At 37.2% G+C, this 24,749-nt stretch overlaps 1 protein-coding gene across 5 annotated transcripts in view; it reads right to left on the bottom strand.

Annotated features, from left to right (window-relative positions):
- PRKG2 (protein kinase cGMP-dependent 2) overlaps positions 1–24,749 on the bottom strand; it is a 104,666-nt gene that overhangs the window by 42,614 nt on the left and 37,303 nt on the right. For all 5 annotated transcript variants that reach the window (XM_027059249.2, XM_027059244.2, XM_027059236.2 and 2 more), the window contains 7 exons: positions 23,648–23,761; positions 21,910–22,015; positions 18,573–18,636; positions 10,755–10,832; positions 9,162–9,256; positions 5,577–5,645; positions 813–911 (listed from right to left, as the gene is read on the bottom strand). In XM_027059249.2, the coding sequence (XP_026915050.1) occupies positions 813–911; positions 5,577–5,645; positions 9,162–9,256; positions 10,755–10,832; positions 18,573–18,636; positions 21,910–22,015; positions 23,648–23,761 (625 nt within the window). The remainder of the gene's footprint in view (positions 1–812; positions 912–5,576; positions 5,646–9,161; positions 9,257–10,754; positions 10,833–18,572; positions 18,637–21,909; positions 22,016–23,647; positions 23,762–24,749) is intronic.

The following is a 24,749-nucleotide window of genomic DNA, read 5'->3' as shown; positions in this document are numbered from 1 at the left end:
GCAAAAGGCCTTTGACATAAAAACTGCAAATACATTCCTTGCCAGAAGAAAACAAACAAAAACAAAACAAAACAAAAACAGAAACAAAAAAACACCACATAGCAAAAAAATTCCGAGGTTCTGATTAAATGTTCTCATTTACTTCAAATGTTAGTTTTCTAGAACTTTTGACTCCAGCTTAAGTGAATATATTCTTAAGTATTTACTCTATAAAATGTAAAGGATTTTCAAATTTTAATTTTACAAAGTAGTTTTTCTATTAAGCACAAAATTCTTCATCAATATTACCATATCATTATTATTGTTATTATTACTATTATTATTACCCAACTCCTTCCAGCACACACACACACACACACACACACACACACACACACACACACACACACCCCTGGGCAATAACTCCCTTATATTCTGAAATAATTCTGATGCTACCCCACCTGTCTACCTGGAATCAGAATGAATGGCTTACACTAGTCCATTGGCATTCTTGTGTGGTTTCCATTTCCATTTCTGAATTAATCTCCTTTTGAGCTAAGTCATCAGACGTAGACTCCCATCCCAAGGCCGCCTATCAGGAAATGTCTCCCTAACATTACTACTCAAAGCTGACTACTTGCAGACTAAAATAATATCTACACTAGTAGTGGTAAGTAGCATCCTCTTTGTAGAAGATCAATTTAAAAGAACTCCCCCAAATTTTCTAGTGATGGCACACAGAAAGTTATTAGTACATGGCGAATCACACTCCTGTGCTCTTTCATCTACTGCTGGGAGTCCTATGAGGCTTAGGAAAACGTTCCTCCACTTACTTTGCATGTCTTTTCTCATCATCACGGTTTAGGTTTGCCACATACCCTTCAAGGTATTTTTGGAGTTCTTCAAAAGTCCCGACTGTTTGGTTGAATGTCCTAAGTGAATAAAATAAACAGTTACTATTGTAACCTGACATTTTCTCAAGCTCATAAAAGACCATTTGTATGGTTCTTCATGGCTTTGTAAATGGTTTCTCAATAATTTCAATAATTTATATTACATTAAAGTTGCCATAAATGGAGAAGTTATATAATTTATCCTGTGAGTTTATGAAAACAAAGAAAAGAGAAAACATTTCTGGAGTTTTCTGTCTTGTGGTTCAGGTTTACCAGCAATTTTTTTTCCCCCCAGAGGACAGTGGACAGGAAGTAGTCTACATAATCTGTTTACTGAGTCAACAGGTTACATGGATTGCAGATTTTCCTAACTTTGGTTCATCAAATTAAGCTATTTATTTTAAATATCAAGGAAAAAATTTATCTTTTCTTTTCCCCCGATAATGCTCCTCATTTCACATCCCTTCATAATTAAATCTACATGTTTTACTTTATCTTGGTAGTTTTCTGAGGCCCCGCCAATATCTTCCCTTGCCCTCTCTCGCCCTTCACAGATCAGACTTGACCTTGCCCCATCTACTTTCCCCACCCCCACCAAACTGTCTGTGGGAACTCATACAAAGCACTGCACGTGAAAAATAAAGAATCCCCTTCCTCACCAGTGAAATATATTTTCTCGATTATCTTTTCAATGTTTTTCCGCCCTTACACTCGACAATCTACCTTGATTTGTGACTTTTTAGGGTGCTTCTCTTGCCTACTGCAATATAGTATCCTTCTAGAAACTACACTTTAATCTTCTTGGTAAATCTTAAGCACTTGGGCATAAAAAATTAGAGGAATGAGAATTTACCTCAAAACAACTAAAACTAATAAACCAGAGCCATCTCATTACTGTACTGTTGCCATTTATTGCTTTCCTAGCCCTGAAGACCTCTCCCCATGTTGAACTGACCCCAATATACATTCACATGATTAAGTATATCTTATATACTGTGCTGGTATTTTCCATTTTTCTTTTCAGACCTACTCTCCACTCTTTTCTATCCTGCTCCATGGACTGATAGAATAGTGAGAAACAAAGAGCACTGCCACGAAATTTCAAATATCCAACGGGTGAAATTTGCAAGCAAAAGGGAAATACTTCTTGTACTTTGTTTTGCTTTTAAAAAAAAATTAATGTTTACTCTTGAGAGAGAGATAGAGACAGAGAGAGAGAGAGCGTGAGCAGGGGAGGGGCAGAGAGAGGGAGACACAGAATCTGAAGCAGGCTCCAGGCTCTGAGCTGTCAGCACAGAGCCCGATGCGGGGCTCGAACTCATGAACCATAAGATCATGACCTGAGCCGAAGTCAGACATTCAACCGACCGAGCCACCCAGGCACCTCACTTTGTTTTGCTTTTATTTATTCTGTACATCACCATTATTTTGCTTGCTGTTAAACTAATTAAAGTATCGTAAACAAATCTCGTTCTTTTAAAGATAGTTGATACTGGTGTCATAGGCTCCGAGAAATTCTCCACAACTTAGAGTTAAAGTAAATGTAAACAGCTACAACATTCTAGCTGTGACAAACAGCCAATAATCATTTTGATGGTACTGATGGTTCATTCTGACATAATCAGCTCCTTGAGATCTTTCCCAACAACCAAAGAATGATGAAGATGTCACAAATAACACTTTCCACGTATTTAGAGATACTGCCATTTCACACATTTCATTATACCTAAAAATAGGAAAACTTGAACTCTCCTCCTTGCAGTGTATTCATTCTAAGCATTTTTGAAAGAACGCATTAGGAAAGAAGAAATAAAGAGCCAAAGGCTTTCAGTCACTGTATTTCATTGCAAGGATGGTGTCCTTTATTCAGCCAACATGTGGAGCACTTGCCGTCTGCCAAGGACTATGTCATTCGCTGGCACTGTAACAGCAGTGAACAAGTCAGTGTTTCCGGACTCATGAAGTTTATAGAACAGTGAGATGACAGATGTTAAATAAAGCATTTCAATAAAATGTGAATGATGATATAAGTGTAGATAAGGTACTATGGGATAATTATCATGGGATCTTAACTTAGTCTACTAGTCATAGCTACCAGGATCGTATCATTTTCGATTCAGACTGAATACTTTTCTGACTGAAAGGTGGTGCCAATAACAAATACGCTGGGCCAACCAGAACTGTCCAGGAAATCCAGGATGTAGGTCAACCCAGTTACAGCTGATACTCAGCTTCTCTCACTGATAGAAGAAATGCATGTAACTTTTTAAGTCTCATCGAGCCTAATACAATACTTTGTTTATTAGAGAATCAACATGTAAGTTGAACATTTTAAAATTATAAACTTCCAAATAGTATATTAACTCTATAAAATAATTGCATCCTTTTCAGGGACTATGAATATATGAGACATTGTATAAACATTTGCTTGTGTGATTACAATGAAGAGAAAGGAAAGGAATTCTTCCTTTCTCTCGTATTTTTAGTCCTAGCATTTCAGAGCAATTTATAAGATTCTACCACACAGCTAATGCTATTCAGTGCATGCATATATTTTTAATGAACTCCTATACGAAGCAATGCATTATCAGGACCATACCGTACTCATGTATTTTCCATTTCTGAGCTGGCATCCAAAGATTACCTTTATCTGAACCTATTGTGCACTTTCTAGCCCTATGCCTTCGTTTCTAAGTTTTACTTCACCTGGAGTGACTTCTATATTTCCTATTTGCCTATTAATTTTTAAGCCCCATGTCCACACTTAACAAAATTAAACCTTGCCCACTTTACCACATCGTCGTGGTTTCCCCTCTTTCTGAATACATGCTATGGGAGCCAAATGGCACAGTGGAAAGAACTCCGAAAGGAAGTCAGGACACCCGGTCAGTAGCTCCTGGTCCAACACAGGACAGCATCACTTGGGCAACCCTTTACCGATCTGGGACTTCTTTTCTTATCCATAAAACAGAGATTAAAATAATTCAGTGATATTAAGGATTATTGTTCTATCTGTGCTGATGGACGTTAACTAGACTTACTGTGGTGGTCATTTTGCAATATATACATATATTCAAGCACTATGTTGTACACCTAAATATGTGTTGATTATGCCTCGTTTAAAAATAATAAATAAAAAAGGAATATTGCTAACTTTTTAGGTATGTTAATGTTATTGTGGTCATGCCTTATAAATAACATTTATCCTTTAGAAATGCTGCTAAAATTTATAGATGAAATCATTTTATGTTGGCAATTTGTTTGAAAATAGTATGGAGAGGGCAGAGAGAGGGTGGCAAAGGGATCCAGATAAGGCGTTCATTGATAATTTCTGGACTTGCATTATGGGGTTCATAATACCATCCTGTCTGCTTTTTAATATGTGTGAAATTTTCCACAATAAAAAGATTTTTTTAAATGTTCTAAAGTTCTGGGGCACCGGGGTGGCTCCGTCAGTTAAGTGTCTGCTATGTCTCAGGTCATGATCTCACGGTTTCGTGAGTTCGAGCCCCGCATCAGGCTCTCAGCTTTCAGCACAGAGCCCACTTGGGGGCCTCCGTCTCCTTCCCTCTCTGCCCCTCCCTTGCTCTCTCTCTCTCAAAAATAAATAAACATTTTAAAAAGTGTTCTAAAGTTCATTACAGTTCTAAACCCCTGATTCAATGAATGTTATGTTCAATCAACTACATACTCCCTTGTGATACTTCTTCATTTTACTATTTTTTGCTAATATTTCACATGGGTATACCCTATTTCTTTGACTTTACTATGAGTTTTCTTTTTTAAATTTCTTTTATGTTTATTTATTTTTGAGTGAGAGAGAGAGAGAGAGAGACTAAGCAAGAGCGGGGTAGGGGCAGAGAGAGAGGATACACAGAATTGGAAGCAGGCTCCAGGCTCTGAGCTGTCAGCACAGAGCCCGATGTGGGGCTCGAACCCACAAACTGGGAGATCATGACTTAAGCCAAAGTCTGAAGCCCAACCCACTGAGCCACCCACGTGCCCTTTACTATGAGTTTTCTTAGACAACGGCCTAGCTTTGGTATATTTGCATTTCCTTTTATGATATCTGGATAACTGATCAATATTCAACTCATTAGTGAGAGATTCAAAGGGCCAGATTCAAATATGATCTGAAGTGAGTGAAGGACACAAAGCAAGACTTTTTTCTGAAAAGTAACCTGAGACATTTAGAAATTAATATTAACACCCGTCACTTGCAAGTTACTGCAAATGTTAAATTAAACCTTCTCTGGAAATATATGTATAGCTAATAATGAGTATTTTACATCATGTCCGAGACAGAGGTTTTGTTCAAAAAAAATTTTTTGACTGCTTACAGCATTTTAGAAATAAATTATGGAATGGTTCACTATATCGTATGGGAGAAAATCTATAAGAGTACTAATAAGCTTATTTCTCTGGAAGATGCAGAATTTAAATCGGTCTATTGCTGATATTTATGTACAAACTTTGCACACAAAATATTTAGCCTGCCAGCATCTGCCACTGCCACAGACAGATTCAGATCAGAAGGCCCAGTTCCTCCCCATGAATTTTAATAGAATATACTCGCAGCTGAGGATTGGCCAGCATTTCTAAGTGCTGATGAATGAGAAGACAGATGGGCCCTCGGAGTAACAGAAGGCCAAGTCTTCAAAGGTGGCAATAGCTTGCCTTCCCAGACAGTATCCGCATACTCACTCTCGATCTATAACCAGGCATGCGACATCATTTTCTTCGGCGATGATGTTAGCTGATCTGACATCCTCACTGCAGACAAAACCAGGAAAGTCAATTTTCTACGGTTAGAAATTACACATCCATTTTTATTAGAGGATCTGCTACTTTTTTTATGAAACACCATCATTTAAACCTTCCAAAGACTGCTTTTTTTAATCATAACATACTCCACCCCTTTCCAAAAAAGCATTTGAAATGTGTCCCAATAAAGGTTATCTCAATAAGGAATTCAGAGAAGGCAAATTGCACCAGGAATAGAGAGGAATTGGTGACTACAAATGCAGATGGAATCTCATTCTGTGCTTTGTGTCAGCAAAATAAAATAACTCTCTTCTGATCAAATGGGAATTGCTAATTAATAAGCAGCCAAAACCTGAAATTAACTAATCAAACAAATTTATTGGAAAAACATTCAAGTAATCACTATACAATAAAAAAACCAATCAAGAATAAAACCCAGGGGCAACCAGTGGCTCAGTTGGTTGAGTGTCCAACTCTTCATTTCGACTCAGGTCATGATCTCAGGGTTCATGAGTTCCAGCCCTGCATCCAGCCCCACATCAGAATCCATGCTGACAGCAGGGAGCCTGCTTGAGAGTCTCTCTCTCTGCCCCTCCCCCAACTTGCTCTCTCTCTCTCTCTTTCTCTCTCTCACCCTCTCTCAAAATAAATAAACTTAAAAGAAGAATAAAACCCAAATAAAGTGGTTTTAGTGCCGTATCACCCAATGATTAAGTGAACACTAAAATACTTTAATTGCATAAAGCCTAAGATGTACATTTTTCACTAGAATCTCTGAAATCAGAGCATGTCCTACAATTGATGATGAATCATAGTGTAATCAATAGCATTGTCTTTCTTTCTCAGAGGTACATTATATAATGGTGCCTCTCAAAATTGATATCCTAGATTCAATGAATTACAGCATATGATCTAGTGACGGCAAATTTAATTACCTAATGAATACCATAGGCCAAGCATTAGGTAAAGTATTTCTTTAAAGACCTTTATTTATATGAGTTTCCTCCCTCTATTAGTTACAAAATAAGACACTGAAAAATGGTACCCCCATATGGTACCCAGTGCTGTGAGATTCATTTAAGGTAACTGGGAGGAACAAACATATTGGGCCTGCTCTAAGTGACTTCATCAAACATGTAAACCACAAAGTATATACAGTTCCTTCATCTTCCTTTGGTGATAGGACAGGAAAACTTTGGTGGCCCATCTCTCATTCCAAAGAAGTCCCCTATTCACATAGGTGACATCCAGAGTCCTTCTGACATAACACACAGATCCTGACATGTCTACAGGGTCCTTGCCAGAAGACATCAGCAAAAACATTCCGGGTTGATGAGCTTTTGAGTTGGGAGCTGAGCAGTCGCTACTCAATGTGTATGTGTGGAGACATCTATATCTATCTATTTATCTATCTATATACATATATATACATATATGTACATATACATATATACGTGTACATATATATGTACATATACATACACATATGATCTTGGATATGAGCCAATTTGATTTGTGAGTTCAAAAAAAGGAATGATGCGGCCTCCCTTTCACTTGTGAGTGTCAAGACTGACTAGGAATATTCTCTGCAAACACTTTATAAATATTAGGTGTTTATAAATACACATGTTTCTTTCATAATAACTGTGTAAGTGCCATGGATTTACTGTTGTACATAAAATGCTGAAAGAACTCCTGGGACTATTTAATGTCAAGTCATGGAAATATACAGAATATAAGGAATATAGAGCCACAGTCAGTGGCCCTAAAAACTGATAGCATAAAAATGCACAACAATGTAGAAGCATTTGTATTCAGTGCTCCTGTTCACTGAATTTAGCTTTATGCTTTCAAATGCCTAGGGAGTTGGGTATCTGTAGTAAATATGAATTCCCATGTTTCTCAGTGGAAAACACTGTAGTTGGCTAGCTGTGACATACAGAGTAAATCATTGCAGATCCGGCAAAATCAGACAATATACTTCCTTTCAACAGCTATTTTGACTCTGTAGTACATTTATAAAGTTCTCTGCACTTTCAAACTTTAATTGTTTCGCTGGGAGGTATGAAAAAAGTAATCTAGTAATGTTAAAAACAAATACACTGAAGTTTTGAATAATAAAATTACATAATTATATTACATGAATGTATCTGTATTTAGTCACAAACAAAAAAATTTTACAAAGGACAATTTCCATGTTATTGAAACAAGTTAATTACTAGCTAGAAAACGAGAAAGAAAAAATTTTACTTGCATTTAAATTCCATTTTTAAAATGTTTACAAAGTAGTCGTAATTTAACTTACTAAGTTTATGTGTTTTTCCTTTGAAAATAAGAGCTTTATAATTTTTAAATAATCAAATTTGTCTTGTAGTAATTTATGAACATGTTTTCTTTGCTCTGTACTTAATATTATCATGACAAACAAATCAGCAGAACTAGGACTTCATGACAAAAATTAAAAAGGAAGAAAATGAACAGAAATAATACTCATTTTCTATAAGCATACATTTGAAATAACCATTTAGGAATAATATAAAGTTTAAGGGATGTCTTAACTAATTTCAAGTATTCATTTAAAAACATATGTAACTCCAAACAGTATTGCTCAAAACTCTAATTTGATCTTTTACAAAGTGATTTATATTTTTTTAAAATGTGGTGTTTTTAGACTTGAAGTTGTTTTCTGAATTCCAGGAATTATATAGCATCTCCTGAGACATTTGATTTATCTTTATAAATATTTCTTCCATAAGTTAGATCAACAGTAGATAAACTCATACTTCCAAAGGCCTAAGGGTCAGGTAGAAGTTTCCTACACACTATTTTGATTGTTTCTGAAACTTGCAAAATGAGCTGATAAAAATCCTTAAGAAAATATTGCTTTTAACATAATAATTTAAAAGCACAAAAAACATGGAAAGTTATTATTTGATAATTTTTAAAGGGGGAACAGCAACATTTCAAACCTTGGAAATATAAAAATTCATTCTTAAAAAAAATTGTAATTCTCATGTCTTTAATCTCTCTGACTAAATTTTTAACTTTTTTTAATTTTTATTCTTGAGAGAGACAGAGACAGAACGTGAGCAGGGGAAGGGCACAGAGAGACAAAGACACAGAATCCAAAGCAGGTTCCAGGCTCCAAGTTGTCAGCACAGACCCCAACATGGGGCTCAAACTCACAAACCATGAGATCACGACCTGAGCCTAAAATCGGACACTTAACCAACTGAGCCACCCAGGAGCCCCTCTGTGACTCTCTTTTAAACTAAAGATTCAAATAGGATACCAATTTTATTTTCACTAGCAAATTTAAGCCTTTCCCATTTCTTTTCTGTGCAGTTAGTGTACTTATTTCCTGCATGAGAATGAATTTTTTCAGAATTCAATTTATTTTTTTTCTTAATTCCTGGATATTTGCTGACATTAATTTGGCAGCTCAATTTGACGACTGAATGAGTAATTACACATGCAAAACAACAAAAGAATTATTTAAGTATGGTATAGACTTTGTGGATTCACCTGATTAGAGCTTTTTCTCCAAAGTATTCTCCTTTCTGCAGTGTTTTTATCAGTTGTGGCTGATCGTGGCCCTCTGTGCTCTGGGTGACTTTTACCTACATGATGTTAAACAATTAAAAAGATAAAGAGAAGGGGAAAAAAAAGAAAATCTGAGCACATATTCATTCAACCCGACCCTCCAAATCTATATAAACTTGACTGAAAGAAGGAAATAGAAGAGCCTTTGCTCTAACTTTGCAGCACTTAGGACGATCTTACTACAGGCAATTCACTTGGAGGGACTGAGAAATCCTGTGACTTAACATGACCAAATGACTCCCCATCTGTAAGAGAAAGATTCTCCATTCAAATCCCACCTCCCAAAGTTAAAAAACTTTTATGTGAATCTAGCAATTCCTTCCTAGGAATATTCAAAGCAAATCCTAATGTTCCTGTGGGAACTTTTATTATGGCAAAAAGCCAAAGAGTTGACAAACTAATCAAGAATAAGGCTAAGTGTCAGGAATTCTGAATCTAGTGCCCATGACTGATTTGTTGAATCCTCTGTTTTACTCCCTAAACCTAGATGTAAAATGTGGATATGGAGAAGGGTCATAACTTTCATGGGTGTCTCACTGTGATCCATGGCCCAGGAAGGTTTAAGAAGTCCCATGGCAGAACCAAACAAAAACTTCAATATTCCTTGTTTGTGGCTAGTCTTATGCCAATTCAACATAATCACAAGGGTTGCTTCCTGTTGATTAGAAATTCTGAAAGCATCGGGTCCAGGTGGAAGAGGAATGATAAAAAAAATGTTCTGAGTGTTGAAGAGTTTCTGAGGTTTGAAACCATTTTGTTATTTTTTTTTCTTTCACTGGGGGCCCAGTTCAAGGTTCGACAACCAACCAGTTTACAAAGGGCAGTGCCTGATGATAAACACTTCCATGGAAGAAAGAATACTTGTAAAAACTGGACAAGTTATGGATGCAGGTGCTCAAGGTTTCACTCTTTTTTTCAGTATTTCACAAATGCCTTTTATCTCTGAGCAACATTGTAAAGAGTCAACATAGGAACAACTGGCAACATGTTATCCACTCACAGTTTAAGTGAAGAGAAAAATCTCCTGCATATACTAGCATAGATTTTTCATCAACACCCAAACCAACTTGAGCTATGGTATATGAACTGAAGTTCCGAGCCCTCTCTACAGCTTTATGCCCAGCCATTGCTGTCCTCCACTGACAAGTTCATTCTCCTCCACCTGCTGCTTGTCACCCCTGCTGGATGGAAAAAATTTCCAGCCCTGATCCTGGATCATTGATTTGACTGGGAATCACAGACAAAAGGGATCTGAGAAAGAATCTAGTCATTTTAAACACAATGAAAGTCAAGGGACCTGCCTAAGGTCACTAAGAAGTTACTGTCTCAGCCAGAACCCAGAACAGCTCTCCTGTGCCCCCAAACCCAAGGCTAAGACCAAACCCCAAGGAACTCTTCTGAGCAGAAGTTCCTTTACCTGTTCAATGCAGAGACTTTCCAGTGCTGTGGTGCAGGGCAAACTAATGTGAAAAGACTTCCATGATTTACTTTAAGTAAGCTTTAATTCATATTTACCTTTCCTTTTGCTAAAATGAAGAAGGTACTTCCTTCCTCGCCCTCTCTAATAATGTAATCTCCTTTGTCATAGTATTCCTATTGGGATAAGAGAAAAAGAAAACGTTAAACCCAGTGGCGACATCCAGATGAAGGCATAAATGTAACAGAACTCCCCATGTCTTTGAAATGAGCATCCCATGCCTGTTGCTTTTCTTTGTTGCCTATTGTCACTGTAATCCTCTTAAACATTGCAGTCATAAACTGTAGAAAAGTAAAGAGACTTTTGCCTTATTACCTGCATTTCTTTTTGTCTTTCACAGAAATCACCAGAAAGACTGATTTTCAGGCATGGAGACTAAGGAACATGCAGAGAAACCAAAGCAAGACCATAATCACTGACATCCAGGTGGGCTTTCACTGAAAGAATCTAACTATGAACTGTTCAGTGATCTGTAACAGCCTGAAACCGGGCCTAGTGTTTAGAAAAAGAATATCTAAGAAATTGAAAATATCATCCCCAGCGGACATTAGGAATATCAGTGTCAACTTCTAATTCCTTGAAGGGCAAAGGCTAGGAAAATTCTACAGACAGAGGAAGTAGCTCTTTCCTATGGATTCTTTTCAAAGATGTGTTGTCATAAAATATCAACATTAGAATTTTTCACATGTAAATTCTCTTCTTCAAGGTAGGTTTATCCTCATGAAATCTCAAACTGTCACATATTTCTTTGTTTCCTTCGCGCGCGCGCGCGCGTGTGTGTGTGTGTGTGTGTGTGTGTGTAATCAGAGAATTCTTGGGCAGGGAAAAGCCATTCATCCATATGTCAGACCGATAGAGCAACACAGTCTCTTAGAAAATGAAAGATGGATTAGACTGTCCACCTCTACTCCACTTTAACATTGTCTCAAAGTCATAGAACCAAAATGGAACTCTTAATTATTTCTGCAAACAAAAATGGCCCTGTTTCATTTACTTAAAAAGGCATAATTAACAACATCACAGCTCTCTCTTATTTTTCTTTTAGATTTAAAAACAAAATCCAGACAAAGCCACTTTTATGTCTGCTGTATTTCAGTATCTATTTTGGTCACTGACTAATAAAATCTACTTACATTTTTGAAATAAATGTTACTTCTAATATGACTAAACCTATCTTTTATTTACATAGCACTACATACATCTTACAAGATATTTCAACATATGGAAAGATGCATATCTTAGGGAAAAAAACAATGCATAAAGTTCAAATAAGAACATTTACCTTCAAAGATTTAGAGAAGCACATTAGTTCTCTATTGCTGCTGTTACAAATAACCACACATTTCTTAGTGGCTTAAAGAAAACACTCATTATCATCTCACAGTTTCTGTGGGTCAAGGAGTCCAGGCACAGCATGGCTCACCTGGATTTTTCTGTCAAGGGTCTCTCAAGACTGAACTCAAAAGTGTCAGGCTGTGTTCCTTTCTGGAGGCTCTGGGGGAAAATCCACTTTCAAGTTTAATCAGGTTGTTGGCAGAATTCAGTTTCTTGAGGTTATAGGATAAGGTCTCATTTCTGTACTGGCTGTTGGCCTCTTAGTTTCTGAAGATCTCTCTTAGGTCCATGCACAGAGCCCCCTGCATTTCATAACCAGCAATGGCTCATCAAATTCTTCTTAGACTTGAAATCTCTCTGACTTCCACTTATGCTAAATCTCTCTGACTCCAGCCAGAGAAAATGCTCTGCTTTTAAGGGCTCATGTAATTATAGTCATCCCATCTAGATAATCTAGATTAATCTCCTTATTTTAAGGTCCTGAACCTTAATTACACCTTCCCAGTCACTTTTGCCAGGTGACATAACATATTCACGCATTCCAAGGATTGCGGTCTGGGGCACTGGGCGGGGGGGGGGGGGGGGGGGGGGAGTCCATTCTGCCTTACCACAATAAGCCAATAAAAGACAATCTTTTGATGCATTGAAAGCACCTGAAACATAGTAAATAATTAATAACTGCCATGTTGAGGAGGAAGATGATAATGGTTTGCTAGGCTGTCACTTCAATCTTCTGAACCTCAGTTTACTTTGCTATAAAATTAAAACCATATGACCTACCACACCTAACTTTGAAAGAGGGTATTTAAAGCACCTGATAGCATACTTGGTACATGCTAGGCACCCAGTGATGGTTAATCCCTGTGAAAGAGGCTGGGAGCCAGTTGTCCAAGCCTTCTACAGTATACGTGGCTGTCCAGGTAAAATGCCTCCCTGGTAGCTGTGGCCATGTGATTAACTTCTAGCTAAAGGAACCTGAACAGAAGTGATGTGTGCCACCCCCCGTGCCAGGTCTATGAGCCGTATCAGGCATGTGTCTTCACAGAGAGATCTTGGGAGAGGATCATAAGGCCTTTAGCTTGAGTTCCTGAATGACTCTGTATAGCCAACTGGGACTATCCTCCTTGGACTGTTATGTGAGCAAGAGACAAACCTCTACTTTATTTGGAAAATGAGATTTTGAGTCTTTTGCATCACAGTGTGCTTACTCCAACTCTTCATTCCTTCTTATTTTAGCTTTATCACAAACCTTCACCACCTCCAAGCTCAATTTTGCAGTTGAGATAGCCATGAGCCTTGGTGTTTGAGTGAATGACCATGCCACTGCAGTTCAGCATCTGTTATGCAGCTAATGTTCATTCCTCTTCCCTAGGAAGGTTAGCGTCGTGTTAGATGTCCTTGTTTCAGAGAGTCTGCTCTATAGTCTCTCCTAGTCCCTTCAGAACATGGAACAGAAGGAACACGGATAATTTCTTTCTTTTTTTTTTTTTATGTTCATTTCCTTTTGAGATAGAGAGACAGAGTGCCTGTGGGGGAGGGGCAGAGACAGAGGGAGACACAGAACCAGAAGCAGGGTCCAGGCTCTGAGCTGTCAGCACAGAGCCTGACACAGGGTTCGAACTCACGTGCCATGAGACCATGACCCGAGCCAAAGTCAGACGCTTAACTGACTGAGCCACCCAGGCACCTCAAGAGCATGGAGAATTTCTGAAGTGCTGGTAGGTTGTTCTTCAGTTATTATAAAGCGTGTGGTGTGTGCAGATGTGAGGCTTTAATTCCTGTCAGTCAGAGAAGCTAATGGGAAGCTTAAAAGGGAACACTGAGAAAGAGCTTTATTGTTTCTTAAGGGGCAACCTTCCTAGTGGTATTTTTCCTAGGGATGATTCTTTGTCACCCAAAACCTTGGGAGGAAGATAAATAATACCTCCCAGTGTGTTGACAGTAACTTCATAGATCAGAAAAGGCTGTGGATGTAGGTCAGACCAAAAATATATAGTGGTAAGCACTGGCTATGATGCTAGACTGGCCAGTGTTTGCCAACTGGGGAGTGCAGCCAGTCTAGCCAGGGTGGTCACCAAGACCAAAAAGAGAAATGCAAACAGTGTGGTTATTGTCCTGTGGTTACACTGCAAAGGGGTCCCTTATAGGACCAAGAAGCCATAGATCCTATCTGGGGGAGCAATGATTTTCAAGCATTTTTTACTGTGACCTACAGTAAGAAATACATTTTACCTGTACACCCAAACACACGTATGGGAGTATGCACACATATAGACATTTATATAAAATTAAAACATATTCAAATAATACTTATACTTACTACTCTGATACTTTTAAAAAATGTTCCTACAAATTAATTTCATGATCTACTAATGAGCTATGACCCAGAGTCTGAAAAAGATGTTTTTTTACGTTTATTTATTTATTTTTGAGAGAGAGAGAGACAGCACGAGTGGGAAAGGGGCAGAGGAGAGAGAGAGAAAGAGAGAATATCCCAAGCAAACTCCTCTCTGTCAGCACAGAGCCAGACTCAGGGCCCAATCCCACGAACCGTGAGATCATGCAGGACCTGAGCTAAAATCAAGAGTCAAAGCCTTAACCGACTGAGCTACCCAGGCACCCCTGAAAAAGATGTTTTTAAAAAAGATGTGTAGGAAACCCTAAGAGTAGTTACTGAGTGTATAGCAAGAGGGAAAAATAAGGAAATCAATACCAGGGCAGACTAAGAGGTAAAGGTCAGAAGAAAACTATACAAAAAGCAACAGCTAATGAACGATGCAAAGAGGTTTTCACTGTAAAGAAAATGCTCATTCTGTGATATCTAGAAAATGCTAGAACCTGAATGCCTATAAACAGTATACAGAAAACCAGAAGAAAACCCAAAGGTGATGGAGAACAAAGACCAAAACGCAAGCCTAAGACTTCCTTAGAGTCTTTAGTGTGTGGCCAGAAATCTTCATTACAAAGAAGTATTGATGATGCACAATCAGATGTATCACACACACACACACACACACACACACACACACACACACACACACACTCCCCACATCATATGACTATGAACCCGTGTTGGTTGTTTAAAAAACTGGATACAGTTATTTGGGTCGTTACCGACATTTTTTTGTTCACCCAAGTACAACAGTTAAAACACTTTAGAAATTTTAAAGCAAATACAATTGGATCAGGTGGGCCCTCATCAACCACTCAGGCAAAATTTAGTAGCAGATTGCTTCTTTCCAAGGAACTAGAGCCCACAAAATGAAAACCAACAGAAATTCCTCCAACTTGGGTGAGCCAACTGTTTAGAAATCTGTAACTGAAACACTGAAAGAGCCCTTAGAGATATGGACTACTCACCCTTATTTTGTAGATGAGAAAACCCTAATGCTTACCACAATTAATTGACAGCTATTAGTGAAAGAAGCGTGACCATAAACACTAATCTCTAGACTTCGGACTAGTGGACTTTCTATTGCACCTAGCTGCCTGCCCCACCTCTAGCTAACTGGTCCATAAACAGGCAAAATCCACAATTATCTCAACTTTCTTTATGACTCCAGATGTAATCATTAAAATGAGAAAACCCTCTGGTTTTGTAGGAATTAGCAGGAACTATAAGAAAGAAAACTAGATTTTTTTAAATTATGAAAAATGGAAAATTCCTGAATGAAGAGATGGCAAGGCTCTAAATATATGTATTCTATTCATAACTTTAAACTAGTGGTTCTCAAATATTCTCTTTAATAAGCATATGAATCAAGTAACGTATTAAGTGTGCATTTCTGGGCCAATATCCCAGAGTTTCTGATTCAGTAAGTACGGTGGTACCTGGAAATCTGCCTTTTAAGCAGCGCCACAGGTGATGTGAGTAAGGAAGGGCAACAACATTCTACATGACCCCACCCCTACCCCACTCCTACTACACCCCCAGTTTCATGAAAGATGGCATGTCAGAGTCTCAGTACAGGGGGCCACAGGGTCACATACCACAGCTCTGCAACAAAGAGTGAGGTGACATTTCAATCAACCACAGTCAAATCCCATGCTTCCTGTATGTGTGAACAGAGACTCCTTCCACTCTTGTGCTCCATATTGCACAACTGGTGGGTGCAGAATTCACATTATCATTTTCATTACCATTAACACTTACAGTGCATTCGAAATCTGTATCATGCTTCGTGATGTTCATTAGTTAATTCTCAAATATGTTGGTACTATTTTCCCATCAGAACACAAGAGGAGGCTTAAAGGGGATGTCTGCCTCTAGAATTGAAAGGGCTGGGTGATTTAAGCTAAAGCAAGATGTGTAATTGGAACACTGAATAATTGGAGCCATTGGTCTACATGTTCAATAGTCAAAGTCTTAACAAACACTTCAGATCAACTGCGTCGTGGTGGGAAATTCCAATACCCCTCCTGCCCCCACACAAAAGTTAAAACCCTCCCAAATCAATTCCTAAACTTCAAGCCAGATTCAGCCTGTTTTTGTCAAAGATCATGGAGCCAGTTTGTGGGACAGCTGGTCCTGAAACTCAGCAGGCATTCTGTTATAACTCCAATGCATTAGTGATTGGCTGTTGTCAGGACCCCGTTGACGGGTCATTAGTCCAAGCTATGCTGGTAAATTATGTGCTTTTCTTAGTGCGAAATAGATCCCATTACTCCCTTGCTAATCACTTTTGCATTTGAGAATTTTCACACGCTATAGAGACACATTTGTTTGCCAGGTACGAATAAAGAGCCCTTTATAAACTGTGCTGCTGTCTGCAAATGCAGAGATATAATAAAGCCTTTCTAGGGTGTTTTAAAAGATGAGAACTTTCAAACTCAAATTGTGTGTTAATTAATACTGGACTTGTGCCCCATCTATATATTCTGCAGCTATTGCCTGTGGCTGCTATAAATATGACTAATTTACCATTTATTTTTAATGATACTAAATTTTAATATTTGCTGTCAGCATGGAATCCCCCTCTGGTGAATCTACTCTATTAGTATTATATTAAAAACAGATTTTCTCAGTTAACAAAAAAAATATAGGGCTACTCCAGCTTTAAAAAAAAACACATACTCTCAGAAATTAGGATGAATTATTAATTTGTAACATCTGTGATTGGGTTATGTTACATTGGGAAAATCCCAAGAGATGCAGGGCAAGCAGTCCTCTTGAAAATGACTTCATTTCTGAACACTCTGGGGACACAAGGCCAGGCACTGTGTCATCACGGCCTGTCCTTGATAAACTGCTGGACAGGTTCCATGAATTGTAAATGGAAACATTACTGGTGTCACTTACACTTAAGGATAAAATGGTCAGTGCTCCCTTCTCAACAGATATTAGTTTGCATTGTATACTGTGATTGACAGAGGCATGAATCTGTCAACAATCAGTCTTGCAGAGACTTTTATATCTCCCACTGAGAACAGCTTTATAAACACTTAAAGTCAACATGTGACTTCTTTATTATTCCTTACCTCCTTCAAATTCCATTAAAGCCATTTTGGTTTCAATGAAATTGACCCCCCCCCCCCCTGCACACACACACCAAAAATCAGAGAGAAATTTCTTCCTTTGAATTTTAATCTCTGAAATCTGAAGAGGTTTTCATATAATGCATATCATTAGAATCCAAGGTACATGTTATAAAAGATTTATTCACAAAAAAACTTGGCTAGTCTTGGACTAGAACCAACCATCTGGGTGATGCCTCATATGAGTTTTTGAACACATTCCATTATGCTGTTTTCCCCTAGATGTTAAAATAGGTAAAGTGCTTCTTAAATGCAGAGGGTTTTAAAATGTCTTTTCATGGTGTAGAGTTTTCAAGTATGGACTTGTTTCATAGCCTGATTCAGAAAGCTGTCCCCTAAAGCTCCAATATATCCTCCTCTACACCATTACCTAATGAAACATCATTGACTCCTTTATACCAGGAAAACTCTACAGGGGATTGTGATGTTAACTGCAGAAAATCAAATGCCTCTTGAGTAAGGCAGATTAGTTTCACAAAATATACTAAAAAGGTTAGAGTATGTAAATCAAGTGTCATTTTACACATGCAAATCCTATTTCCTTTTATGCATTTCAGAAGAGTGGCCTAAACCCATCCCAGCCCCTTAATTCCCTGTGAGTTGGTCTAAGGTTTTACACAATAGAAAAAGGCTCCTGGTCTCTGCAGACAGGCCACCTACCATCCTTTCCTTTTTTTCATTTACAGTGCTAATAACAACTAAATTATAAAGTCTTTAAATAAGGGGTGCCTGGGTGGCTCAGTCAGTTGAGCATCTGACTTTAGCTCAGGTCATGATCTCACAGTTTGTGGGTTCAAGCCCTGCGTTGGCCTCTGTGCTGACAGCTCAAAGCCTGGAGCCTGCTTCAGATTCTGTGTCTCCCTCTCTCTCTGTCCCTCCCCCACTCACACTCTGTCTCTCTCTGTCAAAAATAAAAACATTAAGAAAAAAAATTTTTTAAATAAAGTCGTTTAATAAAATGTATTTTTTCCTTTAAAATTTCTTACCACTTCCAAGCAGTCAATGATCTTGGTTAATTTATCTTCAGGTAAATTCTTCAGCAAGGATACACTTCAAAATTAAAAAGAAACCTTTAATTATCTTCCTGAATTAAATATGCACTTCTATGTAGTTCAAAAAACCTTTACCTGCATCTAAAAAATATATAATGCACTTTAATTTTTCCAAAGTAAACCTCCAAAATATATCACACATAAACAACTGAATTTCAAATACATTGAAATTATATAACCATGTGTAATCACAGATATTTATCACAGGCAAATAAGTAAAGACAGTAAGATACTACAAAGGGAAAAAAATCTTATTTTGTCTGTTTGGAAGGAAAAAAACACTTTATATTTGTTGTTGGTTTTCAGAGTGAATTACACCCAGAAATGTGTTTCTTGCCACATCTCAGTATGTCTTTTATTAGCATGGGTGAGGAGCTCTGCTTTCAGAGGAGGATATGATTTTCATCTAAATCTGTGTAATTAAGTAAAGGCTGAATCCAGGGGGAATGTAGGAATTAGCATGGAAATCATCTTGATTATTAATCATACTGTACCAACTTTTAAAATTAATGGTAGCCAAGGGCACATAATAGGAACATTTTTACATATAGTAATAATATCAGGAATGAAATGGATTACTGAAAGTTATTACTTGAGAAAAAACATCAGAAATTCCACTCAGTATGATTAGCCAATCAAATGATGAAATTGTTCCTTTGGAGAAATTTCTCCTCTACTTTACCCATTTTTACTCAGGACCGTTGACATAATTACTGTAAGATAAAAACATATTTCCTACCATCTAAAATTTGACACCCCTAAAGAAAAAATGATGCTACTCCAAAAATACATAATTGGATCCAATTTTTTAAAATAATAGCTCTAGTTGATCCTTGGGCATGTTCACAGGGAGGCACGTGGCCAGGACACGTGGCTAAGAATGTTTGTATCAGAATCATTTGTAATTGCAGAACACTAGAACATGCCCCAATTGGAGAACAGATAAATACACTGTAGTAGAGTCAGATAACCAAACTCTAAAACAGGAGAAATGACTGAACTTAACCAGATGGATGAAATAGAAAAAAAAATAGAAAAAAAGATTGAATAAAAAGTTGAGTTGCAAAAATAACACTTTTTAAAGTTGAAAAATAGGTTAATTAAATCAAGCTAGAGACAAAGTAATAAAGACTACCAAGGAATGATTTCTAAACTTCAAAATACAGGCCACTCCATGGAGACGCATGTAGGAGGCCGGGAAATGAATGGGGACCACAGGAAAAGAACTTTCAATTTTGCCAATGCTCCACTTCTTAGATTGGGCATTTTTGTTATTATGTTTTAAAACTTACATATGTACTATGTAACTTTTCTAGATATCACATATTTCAAAATGAAAAGATGTAAATGGAAAAAGAAAGAGCTCGTTGTATATTATGAAACAAAGAGAGTTTCTAATCTACCTTCCTATGAATGAAAAGGTAAAATGGTAACCAGAACTTGTCATTGATTAACATACTCTTCATTGTGAAAGTTCTACTTCTGGTCCAAACGGGAGTCTATAATGTTAGTGAAAATTCTCTTCTATAAACTATCACTTTTGGGGATTAGTGAGGAAATTGATATGAGGAAAAATCTTTTGTCTGTCTCCCCACTATAAAAAAAGCAATAAGGTTTATCTGGATCACCACTGAATCCACAATATTTAGCGCCTAGCAATAAGTATTTGTTAAATGAATGGATGAATCAGATAACAAAAGGAAGACAAAAGGAAAGAAGGTTTATGTACTAGTAAATTCTCCACGGTCCTTCTACTGAGACAGAACACTCTAGACTCCAAGGGAATGAAATGCTATCCCTAGTAATTCAAGTTTTATCTCACACATTCAGAGGCAACCCACAAGGACTGGTTGAGTTATTTATCCCCCTTTGGCCTTTGCATGAGTCTAGTTCATTAGCTTTAAATGCTGACCTGTATTGCTCAGTTACTGGATATTTAGATTACCTATACTCAGGTAGAGCCCACAACATGATAGCTAAGGCATTGGTTGGCATATAGGTAAGGCACTTACTTATCATTATTGCAGCTCTCTGCCGGGAGTCAATATTATCTCTGGGGAGGGCAGATCAGCAAGATTCTGTAGGAGAACCCTCAACACCTACAATGTTCTACTGATGATTACAAAGACATTCGATCAATATTTATTGAGTCCTTGCTATATACTAGGCTAGTTATGCAAAGTAAAATCACTAATATTAAAAAGAGCTTAGAATTTATTTTTGGAAATTGTGGGATATTTTATTATTATTACCACTTAGCATGGGTAACATTTCATTACAGTATGTATTGAAGCTTTAGAGATTGTCAACCACCCCCCCCCAAAAAATAACACAGAAATAGTTTAAAGAATGTATTTTCTCCAGGGGCACCTGGGTGGCTCAGTCGGTTAAGCGTCCGACTTCACTCAGGTCACGATCTCGCGGACCGTGAGTTCGAGCCCCGTGTCGGGCTCTGGGCTGATGGCTCAGAGCCTGGAGCCTGCTTCCGATTCTGTGTCTCCCTCTCTCTCTGCCCCTCCCCGTTCATGCTCTATCTCTCTCTGTCTCAAAAATAAATAAAAAACGTTAAAAAAATTAATAAAAAAAAAGAATGTATATTCTCCAAAAAAAACAAACAAACTTTTTATATGCATAACTGACTTTTTCAGTTAGGTAGGTATTTGTTTCTTTCTAAATTGATGTACCCAAGTTGTTGGGGCACAGAATAGGTCACAAAATATGTTCCAAGGATCTGTGTCATCAACACACACACAGTGACATTTCTGGCAAGTTAATTTGTTACAAATAATAGTAATTTGGAAGATGGTGTGGTTATATAAATGAGAAAGATAATGTCTCAGGTAAAGCAATTAAAGATAGCAAAATAAAGTAATTTTAATATTAGTCTAAGCAAAGCATTATTAGAAAGATGATATTTTGCTATCCACTTCCAAATTACAGGCTATCTTTCAAAGTCAACTGAGCAACCCAGATGAATATTTTAAGACTTTTTACACATTTTTCTATACTATATACAAGGACTCCATCAATACAAGGGCAAAATTAGTGAAAGATAAATAAATCAGTGTGCAAGGCTAATTGGAATTAAGTATATATATTTTTTAATGTAGTGGCCTTTACTGCAAGGGAATACTTTTGTTCCTTTGGTTTAGTCATGTGGAAATTGCTTAAATGAGGAAAGCTCTAGTAAAGTAATTATTGTGATAAAACCAACATATCCACAATATAACTACACCATCTTCTACTCTTTCCAACAATGTGTTATTCTTACCTTCTGAGGAAGTTTCTGTACTGTTCATCTCTAGCTTGAGCTGTCCTTCTCATTATATTCTGGAATACCTCTCGATCTAGTGCCCAAGTTTTAACATTGGTAATAGCTTTAGAAAAATCAAGAAAATAATAAAATATTGTTTAGCCCCACATTAAGAAAACAGTCCAAAATGTTAATTGATAAATTTTTCATATATTCTCATCAAATGATATTTCTTGGAAATTGCATTATTTAACATGCAAATGGAAGGAAGCAGTGATATAAATAGTGGGTAATTTTATAAAATCATCTTTGGCTTTGAAATGAACCATGATTTGGAAGTGAGTAGCAAATGATTTCCTTTCTAATTATGTTTTGCTTAGGATGATATCAAAATTAGTTTGCAATTCCTAATTACATACTACATCATCAGGATGTATTTCAGATTTGTGCTGTGATACAAGAGAAAACCAGCCAGCCTGTAGCTAATCCAGAAAGTGAAGAATTCACAAGTAGATAATTGAAAGTTAAAGATCTGAGTGTATGAGTATGTTTTTATGTATTTTTATGCTGTTCAGACATTGTAGCTAACGAGAGCCAATACATTTTTAAGGATCTCTATGGTTACTTTTGTATAAAGTACATACAAATAATTTTCATAGAAATTATGCAAAACAGTGTTTGAGACAATTTTTTTATAGGAAAGACATAGAAAGCAAGAATAAAATCTAAACAGGAAGAAGAGCAGAAGTAGCAGCTCTAAAAAATCTAGATGAAGTTACAATTGTATTTAAAAAAAAAAAAAGAAGTAATGAGGGCCTATAAAATAAATCAAAATCCAAAGCTTTGGTTTACTAAATTTTGGAATGAATTAGATTTATCTTGACATTCTTGTTAAAAATACAAATCCATACAGGGCACCTGGGTGGCTCAATAGGTTAAGCATCTGACTTCGGCTCAGGTCATGATCTCACAGTTTGTGAGTTCAAGCCCTGCATTGGGCTCTGTGCTGATAGCTTGGAGCCTGGAGCCTGCTTCAGATTTTTGTCCCCCTCCCTCTCTGTCCCTCCCCTCCTAAAAAATAAATAAACATTAAAAAAAAAAACTTTAAAAAAAATTCAGATCCCTAAGCTCCATTGCCAGAGATTCTGATTTGTGTTTGGAGTGAAGCCCCAGAATCTGCATTTTTTAATCAAAACTGCAGCAATTCTGAGACACTTAACCCAGTCCTAAACACTGAGAAACACATCTAAGTATTCATGCCCAAGATAACCATGAATAATGTCAATAAAAACAAGAACCCTTAAACTAATCCCAGGAGTCACTCAGGAAAACTCTCATTAATTAATTCACCTCCCTTTGGCTATTTATATATTTTCATTGGTTTCATTAATTTTTCTGGTTTATAATATGTTTGGAACATCACAGAGAATGAAAAGCTAACATTCTGGATGAACCAAAGGCAGATGTTTACACAGAAAAAAAAGCGAAGTGGTAATTAGAGCAAATATTGGAATAATTCAGTAATATAAAGCCATTTTCATATTTCATATGCAGGTACCTGAAGGAAAAGTTCTCTTGAATTTGCATTATTTAGACAAGTGCTTCAATATAAATTCTTTTGTAAGCATAGCATTTCTGTTAACAAGAGCACATGGGGCACAATGGGAGACAGAAATACTCAGCAGGCAATAGTAGTGACTTAGATTGTCATAAACATTGCGTAACGATTCAAAACTAGAGCCTTTCATCCCGTTACCTTTCACAGAGGCAGTTCTCGTACAGTTGTATAAAATGGCTAGCTCCCCAAACGTGGTCCACATGGGGATGGATGACAGCAATCTCTCCCCTTGGAACACCTCTAGTCGACCCTCTGTCACGCAGAATTTAAGAAAAAACACAAATAATCCAAATAAATTACAAAAGTAAGACAATCAGAAAGTACACAAAGCATACAGGCAAGATCTCTTATGATTCTCATTATAATATAGTGGTTGACAGTGTAGACTAAAAGCAGCTCTCCCACTTACTCTCTATTAGCTGATCACTTTGAAAGAAAGGGGTTCCCTACTCTGCCTGGGGTTCTTTGTCGGTAATGGGGATGATGATGATAATAATAATAATAATAATAATAATAATAATATTCACCTCAGTTGCTGTGAGAATTAAATTAGTTAACATGGGTAGGGAACTTAGAACAATGGCTAACACACAGAAAATGCTATGTTAGTGTTAGCTATTGTTAATGTTATTATCATTGCTACAAAGTTCTTCCCCAGAAGCAGTGGATGGCAAGTGTTGTATTTAAAATTCATTCTACCCCAAGAAAATGTAGCATAAAACTATTTCTTTTGTCCAAGGAACACAACAATTACTGTATGTCTTGAAAACACATCCTAGCTGTCCACACTAACAGAAGGACTAACTTGTCATAATTAGAATTGCATGGGCCCTGGAGTCAGACAGCCTGGCTCTGTCCAATCATTGGCTGTGTAACCTTGGGTAAGTAACTTCACCATGCCTGCATTGTTGTCTAAACCCTCAATCACTGACATGAAGTAATAAATGACAGTTGCTAAGAAAAGTGCATGAGAAAAACAGTATCAAGAGAATTAGAAGACAAGCCACAGACTGTAAGAAAATATTTTTGCAAAAAGACACACGTGATCAAAGTATGTTTGGCAAAATATACAAAAACCCCTAACAACTCAACAGCAAGAAAACAAACAATCTGATTAAAAAATGGGCCAAAGAGCTTTAACAGATGCTCACCAGAGAAGATAGACAGATGGTAAATAAGCATATGAAATGATGCCCCACATCATGCGTCATCAGAGAAATGCAGACTAAAACAACAGTAA

This window comes from Acinonyx jubatus, chromosome B1 (assembly GCF_027475565.1).
Source record: "Acinonyx jubatus isolate Ajub_Pintada_27869175 chromosome B1, VMU_Ajub_asm_v1.0, whole genome shotgun sequence".
NCBI lineage: Eukaryota > Metazoa > Chordata > Mammalia > Carnivora > Felidae > Acinonyx > Acinonyx jubatus.
The sequence above is the reverse complement of the archived record's forward strand: the minus strand, read 5'-3'. Positions and strand labels throughout refer to the sequence as shown.